Source organism: Saimiri boliviensis, chromosome 15 (assembly GCF_048565385.1).
Source record: "Saimiri boliviensis isolate mSaiBol1 chromosome 15, mSaiBol1.pri, whole genome shotgun sequence".
Taxonomy (NCBI): domain Eukaryota; kingdom Metazoa; phylum Chordata; class Mammalia; order Primates; family Cebidae; genus Saimiri; species Saimiri boliviensis.
The window spans coordinates 73,423,711-73,432,921 of NC_133463.1; the positions used below are offsets into that span (position 1 = coordinate 73,423,711).

Below are 9,211 nucleotides of genomic sequence, written 5' to 3' on the forward strand. Positions count from 1 at the left end.
GATAAGACAGGGAAAATATCACCATGTGGCTTCAAACCACAAAAAGATTTCTGTGGAATTCAAGAAGTCCCCTTAGCAGTTCTAATTTTAGGCAGAACTTAGAAGTGAGGATCCTGATGGTAAACACAGGTGGGGGGCGGTGGGAGGAACTGAACAAGGCCTCTATTCTGCTCAGCACAGGTGCTGGTAACAGGACACCCCTGTCTAAAGTGACACATTGGGTGGAGGAATCAGGTGCAGTTGGGGTTTTTCTTTTGCCCCAGTCACATTATGTACTCCTAATCGAGTACAAAGTTCTCCCACGGCAGGCCCGGTTCAGCTCTCAACATGCTGATTCTTGAGCAACAGGGGTGAAGAAAGTATTTGATTTTAGACATCCAGCTTAGCCTTTTTAAAACCAAGTTAATTATTAAAAGAAGAAAGACATCGACAGGGTGAGCTGTCCTCAATACTGGCCAGCAAAGTCTCCTGGTCTTAAGAACTCCCCAGATATCACCAAAATTGATGTTGGTTCAATGACTCAAAAGCAAAGGCACAAAGCTGCTGTTTGAGACATGGAGCCCTCCCTTCCCAGGAATCTCCAAAAAGATTCCAAAATTTCCTTGATGCAGCCAACACTGTCTACACATCAGAAGGCAGTCAACAGTCACTTCCAGACTAGTGTTCCCCAGACAAACGAGCTATGGACCCTTCCCTCCAGCCACATGAATATCTTATCTCCCCTTTACTCTGGAACCAACTCACACCAGCCAATTTGATCAGTGATTTACTAATTTGCGTGGATGGGAGGAAAGGCGGCCAGTAGGAAAGGCAGCGATTTTGCACACCACCACCGTTCATTAGTGACCACCACCACAGCAGGGTAGAATAAACGAGAAACAAACCACCAGGCTTCCTCTCGTCAAGGAATCAATACGTTATTTACTAGCTGCCGTTTGCTTTACATGGTGCTGTTCCCCGGTGGAGAAAAAGTCAGGATTTCTTCCACACCTGACCCCCTGAAAAGGATAAAACACACACTCTAAGAGCCAGCCGAGGACTTGGATGAGGCATCATTAGAAGAAAGCACAAAGAATCCCCTCTCTCTGGCTTTTCCATGTCTTGCGGTTCTTTGGTTTCAGAAGATGGACGGTGCCAGGTCTTGAAATATTCCCTTTTTTTATTGTTTTCTTTTTTTTTTTCTCCAAAGAGGAAATTGACTCCCTTCCTGTGCTGCTGTACATTTTGAAGAATCAAATGCTACTAATATAACCACTTTCCTTATCCTTTCCTCACCCAGTCCAACATCACTTCTGAGAAAATAACCTAAAAATGTTTTTATCAAGATGGCATTCCAAATGGGTTTCCGACATTTACGCTTTTCCCTCAGACCAAACAGAAAGGAGACCAAAGGCATTATAAACCCATTACGGTAGTTTAAAGAAGAGAAAGAGAGGATAAGCAGGTCATTAGAAAGTCAGCTGATTTCAGATATTAAAAACTGACTTTTGTTACTGGTGACCCATGCACCTGCACACAACACTGCTTATCTCATTTGTTCAAATTTAATAATTTTTAATTTCCATTTAAAATGTCACTGTCAGTTAATCCATGGTGAAGTCTTTTAAGAAGAAAAGTCCCAGAAAAATTCAGGAATTTTCTTATGCATAAACAATCTTGAAAATCAGACACTCCCTCTCTCTTTCTCCTCTCTCAAGTCTCCAAAAGTCTAAAATTCTGCAGAACCCAAGGCATGATTTAGTCTCCCACTCCACCTTGCTTTTAAAATTTTACTGCCAAAAATAAAACAAAACAAAACAAAACTTTAAAATAAATGATTTGCCATACGATATTAAACAAACCTACCAAACTCAAAGGGAAAGAAGTCAGGCTACAGAAACTCTAGATTCCACCGTGACTGGGTATTAAAGAAGATGTCTTTATTTTTAATTGGAACCATGCAGGGGAAAAACCACCATCTTGGCACCTGTGAATTCCCCAGCCAGGGCATACTTCCACGCAGCCACAGGATGGCAAGTGGAAAGCAGGACAGCCCACTCTTTGGGCAGGTCACCTTCTGAAGAGCTTTCGATTGAAACCAGTGAATGGGAAGAACGAAGCCTGGATTCTGGATTAAAGAACAAAGAGAGAAAAAACTCCAGGTGTGACCACTCCGGGACTGCAATGGACAGCTCGGTCAGATCACTGGGTTCCTTGTAACTACTGAGGGGTGGGAAATACTCATTTGTCTCCTTAAAAAAACACAAGGGCTTTACCAACCTATTTCAAATTTCTCCCTACGAGATCAGAATACACCATGAATGCCTCAAACCAAATCTGTTTGACTCTAGGATGTGTAGAATTTAAGTTTAAAATTAATGCCAAAGCCCAAGGAGGGAGGATCCATCTCTGTCTCAAGAGACTACTTCATTAATTCAGTGTGCATTGGGGGCAACAGAAGAAAAGGGGCTTTGAACAGGGAATAATCCATCTAATTCCAAGTGTCTGGATTATAAGCATTCCTGGGCAAGCAGAGTCTGGCTGCAGATTATGCTGCACTAAGGACAATTTCTGACAAAAGGCACGAGATCTGTAGAAGGATTTCAAAATGGACAAAACCAGCACAGAGGGACCTTGGTAAAGTTCACCCTGGGTGAGGTGGCAGTTGGTTTTGAAAGGTGGAAGCAGGCCATGACAGCTGAACATTCCTCCCCAAAGTCCATCTCGGAGGCACGAAGCCTCTCTAAACCCTACACTTCATCAGACAAAAGCTCCTCCAGGCGCCCAGGCAGCGGCTGAAGAGGGGCTGTCCACACCCACTGGCTGCACAGCTTTCCAAACCTGCCCACTCGTTTTGGAAGCGAGCTTTTAATTAAACACCACCTCCCCGGATCTGGATCTGTTGAGGCAAACTGGGGCTGGGCCAGAGCCAAAAAGAAGCTCCCTAAATACACATTAAAAAAATAATTTCCCCCACCGCCCCCAATTCCCACCTCCAGCCAGCTCGCGCGGCTGGTTATATTTCCTCTGGATAAATAACACGGGGCCCTGGTCTATCTCTATGCACCAGAAAATCCACATCCGAGGATCAGGTTATCCCCAGTCCCACCCTTTGCAGGAAAAAGCCAGGGTGGTGTTCCCCGCCCCCACACGCACGCGCGCACACACACACATGCACGCGCGCACACACATAACCGTCTTCACAACCCTTCCAAGAGAAAACCTAAAGTGTGTGTCCGTTTGGGTCTGGGAGGGCGGGATACAGCTGTTTCGGGGACCCCAATCTTGCCTAGAGTCTCAGCTGGGGGAAGGCGGGGCCCCTGCAAGGCTGCCTGGGGAACTCCCGCCCCGCGCCCCGCAGGAGGGCGGAGGGAGAGCACGAACACCTTCGCCAGCTTCCAAACGGCCCAATTAATAACTAATTTGCACGGATCCCCCACTCCAAGTAGACCTGACGGCCAAGGAGGGACTGGCTTTCCCTCTCAGTCTCCTAGGCTGAAGAACTCCTTCCTGCAGCCGGGCAGAGCTCCCCTCCCTCCCTACCACCGCGCCAGGCGCCCCCACCCCGTGCCCGGGGGAATCAGGTGTCCGCCCGGGCATCCAGCCCCGGCGGGACCCAGACACTCAGTTCAGGGACAGACAATGGAAAACTTGGAGCCGGTGCCCTGAGCCCCCGGGGAAAAGAGCTGGTGCCGCCCCCTGGGACAATGAGCGGCGAGATGGAGTGGGACAGCCGACACCCCCCAGAGAAGCCGCCCGCCCAGTGACCCAGCAGAGCCCGGAGCTGCGCCCCGGGTGAGCAGGTGACACTCGGGCCGGGGAGCTCCCGCAGGTGGCCGGTGGCCACGGCGCAGGGAAGGGCCGGGCGGCCGGCCGGGGGTGGAGGCGAAGCGCAGCGGCGAGGTCAGCGCGCGGCAGCCCGCGCCGCAACCGCACCCGCGGCGTCCTACCTTCATGTCGCTGATGATGGTCTGGAAGAGGCCTCCGAGCGCGCTGCATTCCTTCTCAATCACAGCCTCCATTTTCCCGGCGCCGGCAGGGCGAGGGCACACACGCGGGGCCGCTGGACTGCGCGCGGGGCCGGGTCTCGCTCACCCCGGGAGGAATTTCACCCTCCGTGAGACCCACCTCAGACTCGCAGCCTCTTCTGCAGCGAGGATGGGGTGCACCAGATCGACTGTTCTCTGCCCAAAATAATAACAGTAATTTAAAAAGCCAAACTGCTCTGTAGGGTATTTGCCTACAAGCAGCGCTCGACTCCTGGCCTTAAAAATGCCGGGAGAAGACTGACAATCAGGCCACCACTGGTGCCCACTACGGAAACGGCAAAGCCCATCTTGCTGCAGAGAAAATCGCCCGCTGACCCGGGGCCAGCGCCATTGAAAAATGCAAGATTTTCCAATTTAATAAATATTTCTGCAATTTAAAACAAATCGCCCAACAGCAGAGCGGGTCTGCTCGCGGCGTCCGGATCTGTTGCTCACAGCCGCGGCCGCCGCCTCCTTTTCACTCCTGCGCGCCCGGCCCCGGCGCTCGCTCTGGCTAGGCTCCCGGGGACGTTCGGAGGGGCGCACGCGCGCTCGCGGCCGTGCGTCCGCCGCGGGGGCGCGGGGAGGGCGCGCTCCGGCGACCGAGCGTCCTACTCACGCGGGCGGGGCTGGGAGCGCGCGCACGAGAGGCTCGTGGGGCGCCCGCCGCAAAGAGGAGCTTGCCGGTCTGCTGGCGGGCGAGCGGCGCTGGGCCGGAGCCTCTCCCTACGGTACTCACCGGGCACCCTCTCCTCCCCCTGCTGCCCGTCGCAGCGCGGAGAGGGCGTGTCGGCACCCGGCCTAGGGAGCGCCCACCCTCCAATGGCTGCGAGCGCGCGGGACGGGGGGCGGGGGGCGGTGCACCGCCGCTCCATGGGGACTTGCACGGGTGGCGCGCCTAGCCCAGAGCCGGCTGGTAATGAGCGCTCTGTTGGGCGGGAAAGCTCCTGCTGCTGCTGCTGCTGCGGCCTTCTGAGAAGACACCCATTCTCTGATGTCAGGACTGCAACGCCGAGTTCTGATTGCAAATAGTCCAATATATAATTAAGGAGAGTTCGGGGCCATATTATCCTGCCATAGGATGCCGAGTTCGATAAAGTTGCACGATGCTGGGAAAGTGGATTGATTTGCTGTTGCAAAATGAATGGAAACAGCATTAGAGCTTCTGCCCACGGTACATCAGTCTATCGAGATTGCTGACTGCCTGTGACTTGGACGGTTGATGTTTTTCATGCCCACTGAGAGCAGCCGGCGTTGGTATAACCGCAGGGAGCCCTCCTGAGAGGTTGAACCTGCAGAGAGCACAAATGTCCCCGGGTTGATCTGGGAGCCTAGCGTTCCATTTTCACAGCTCCACTGCCTATCTGCATAGCCAGGAGCCCTCATTCAGATGAATGCCAAATGGACCAGAGGGAGGAGAATCAAATGAGCAACTTTTAAAAGATCTTAAAGTAGAAGCACCTAACTCAGGACCGTTCCTTTGACCTTCGAACCAACCGTTTGAAGCACAAAACAACAGGAAAAAGACTGGGGGGACTGGGGCCAAAAGAAACCAAGTGCAAAATGCTGTACACTTGTGTCAAATTGACTCTGTAATGGGAAAAGGTCTGGCTTTGAAAACTTGATGGATCAAAGGGATGCATGGCGTTACCTAGCACAGCTGCAGAAGATAGTTTTCCTCTGGATCCCTCCGCCCAACCCCTTACTGCAAGCCGCCTTTCCCACCTGTCTCCCAGAAATCACCAGGAAGGGTGTTACCTTCAGGAAGTAACTGATCTCTTGATTGCTGGATCCTATCCCCAAGGGTGTTCGAATACATAGGACTCATCTTCACCTTGCCAATACTGGGTGCTTAACACATAGTTTGCTACCAATCATTATTGTGACTTCAATATCATTAGTATTCTAACGATCAGGATGACTGCTTGTAGAGCCAAATTGCCTGGACTCAAACTCTACTTTACCACCTACCAACTGTATGCCCTTGGGTATGTTACTTAACCTTTCTGGGCCTCAGTTTCCTCATCCATCCGTAAATGGGGATAATGATGGCTTCTACCTGATAGGGCTGTTCTGAACATTACATGAGCTAATCGATGAAAGCACTTAAAGTGGAACCTGGCATCTAGTAAATAATCATTCAATAAATTTTATCAGCAGAAGAAGCAGGGATGAGGCCAAGGCTCATGTCCAGCCCTAGCCCCAGAATGCCCATTTCAGTTCTATAATATTGGCATGCTGTCCCAGGGACATTGCTGAGGGTCTACTGTGTACAATTGGGCATTTTACATGTATTATGTCTACTTGAAGGAAGGAATCATTCTGGTCCTCGTTTCACTGTTGGAAAGACTCCAACCCTGGTTTTCTGACTCCCATGCCCCAGGTCTCCCTTCTACCCAGCCTCCAGAACTCCTGGGATAAGGGGCCTTAGCCCAGTGACACTTGGTCCAGCTTTCATGCCACATGCTTAAATTTCAGTCCCCCCAACACACCAACTTTAGCAGTGTTGGCCAAAGCACACCTCTCTTGTGGCCTTTTTCTCTAGGTCTCTCTTGGCCTCGGGCCTGACCACCAGGCCCTTGTCTCTCATGAGAAAGTGAAGCATCCCAAAACTCTTTGAAGGGAATGCTGGAGGCTGGGCACGGTGGCTCATGCCCATAATCCCAGCATTTGGGGAGGCCGAGGTGGGTGGATCATGAGGTTAAGAGATGGAGACCATCCTGGTCAACATGGTGAAACCCCATCTCTACTAAAAATACAAAAATTACCTGGGCATGGTGGCGCATGCCTGTAGTCCTAGCTACTGGGGAGGCTGAGGCAGGAGAATCACTTGAACCCGGGAGGTGGAGGTTGCAGCGAACCAGATCGCACCACTGCACTCCAGTCTGGCAACAGAGCCAGGCTCTGTCTCAAAAAAAAAAAAAAAATAGAAAACAAAAGAAAGGAAGTCCATAAAAGTGTTCCCAGACAAAGGAAAGTGGAAGAGACACCTGGCACTTTTTTTGGGAGGGGACAAAACCTTGCTCTGTCACCCAGGCTGGAGCAAAGTGGTGCAATCTCGGCTCACTGCCACCTCCACCTCGGAGGTTCAAGCGATTCTCCTGCCTCAGCCTCCATGTTGGCCAGACTGGTCTCAAACTCCTGACCTCAGGTGATCCACCCACCTTGGCCTCCCAAAGTGCTGGGATTATAGGCGTGAGCCACCATGCCAGGTCAGCTGTCATACACTCTTTCCTTGTTTTTAGATTCTCCTTTGTTTCCGGGTGTTGGGGACTTCCCTTCTTTTAGACTGGCTCTGCGTCTATTTAAAGAGATTCTGATTACATTTTACCGACTGTGTCTACATGGCTGTGGCAGCAGGGGGGTTCAGGTTGTAGAATCGGCCTCTGTGACAATAGGGTGTCCCTTTTTTGTTGTTTACGTGATGAAATGTTGGGTTTTGTGTAATGTATAATATTTTACACTTTTAGGTAAACTCAGATGCCTCTGATAGATTCGAAATAACCAAATATATTTCTGAATTGCTTCATATAATACGTAAAAATAAGGTTTTCTAAAATAACATGCTTTTCCTGCTCTTTTATTGCTACTCTGACCAGACCCTTATCTTACTTATAAAATATATTTTTTCTCATTATGCTCATATGGTATAGAAAGAGCTAAGCCTCAGAAATACTGTTAATGAGAGAGGTCGGGTCCCGGACAGTCTTGGTTTATAACTTGCAACAGGGATATCTGCTCCCCTGAGAGCCCGATTCTCCACATCAAGGCATTGCAGAAGTCAAATTAGCAGTCAGCAGGCAGCTTGGGAGCACATAAACAAAGCAAAGGAGATTGGATGCTCCTGGGAAAACAAGCGTGGCTTAGCACAGAGCACGTGCTCAAGAAATGTCTCAGGAACGGAACCCAACCTGGTTCCTACCCCACCAGACGGCAGACACAATGTCTTGGCGACCTAGAACCATCAGATATGACCTCTTCTTCCTCAAACAGTCCTGGAGAAATAGAAAATATTACTTCTTACCCCTTTCGGATCTTCCCTGTGAAACCAACCCCACTATTTGACTCCCATTATTGGAAGCTACAAACTGGCCTACACAGGCGTTTTTAATATTGGGAAATCTTAAAAATATTTAGAAATTGGGAAAGTTCACCTCCCAGTACAAAGTTTCAGCACTTCCAGGAAGATAGGAACATGTGGCAATTAAGGGCTCACATTCCCACCTGGCCTAGGCCTGGGAAGCAGCTGGTCCTTGGGGGGAGAACTTGCTCTTTATGCCACCCCTCCCCACCCCTGTCACCCTCTTCAGCCTTGCTACTAATCCGTTCATCACCTTTCATTGGTTTACCGCCTCAGTGATGCATTCCGGACACTGGGGTTATAGTTTGGCGTTTTCCAGCCTGCCATCAACAAAACACATACAAAACATCTCTTAGGGTGAGTCACTACGACAGATACTTTTAATTCGTCCTTGCTAATTTCATTTTCAAAAACGGCCTATTTCTAAATGGAAACTCTTACACGCTGACAACTCCCTAATTTGTCTAAAGAATGTAATGACTCAGATCAGAAAGAATTCTCTTATAGGTGATCAGGGCAAGCTTATGCCAATTTTGTTTCATAGATGAGCTATGGTAGTGATCAATATACAAATAACTAACCTTTAGTATATACTTACTCTGTGCCGAGTACTATCTTAAGAAATCTCATTCAGTCTTCACAAAGCCTTAGGAGTTAGCACTTCGATTATCCTTATTTTACAGATGAAGAAACTGAGACACAGAAGGTGGGTCGGGAGGCAGGGAGGAAGCAGTAAAGCTAGAATTTAAACCCAGCAGCATGACTCTGAGCCCACAGTCTTAACCACTTCACATAACTGCCTCTAATGCAAAGACCCCTCACGAAGGTCAGAAGTTTCACAAATGCTGCCTTGAGTCTCATAGCAACCTGGCAGGCCCCACAGAGCAACCGGCTGTGCATCAGACTCACCTGAGGAGCTTTTAAAACATACTCAAGTTTGGCTGGGTGCAGTGGCTCACATGTATAAACTTTGGAAGGCCGAGGCAGGCAGATAACGAGGTCAGGAGATTGAGACCATCCTGGCCAACATGGTGAAAACCTGTCTCTACTAAAATGAAAAAAAAAAAAAGAAGAAAAGAAAAAATAGCCAGGCATGGTGGCATGCACCTGTAGTCTCAGTTTC

General features: G+C 49.6%; 1 protein-coding gene across 4 annotated transcripts in view; it reads right to left on the reverse strand.

The window, feature by feature from the left end:
- The window catches only part of MTSS1 (MTSS I-BAR domain containing 1), a 189,198-nt gene extending 184,644 nt beyond the window's left edge, over nucleotides 1-4,554 (reverse strand). For 2 of the 4 annotated variants that reach the window (XM_003933721.4, XM_003933722.4), the window contains exon 1: nucleotides 3,930-4,553. In XM_003933721.4, coding sequence (XP_003933770.1) covers nucleotides 3,930-4,001 — 72 coding nt within the window. In that variant the 5' untranslated portion in view covers nucleotides 4,002-4,553. Of the gene's footprint in view, nucleotides 1-3,929 lie in introns of all 4 variants that reach the window. The other 2 variants (XM_074387110.1, XM_039464864.2) reach the window with 2 other exon arrangements.
- Nucleotides 4,555-9,211: the final 4,657 nt, after the last annotated feature.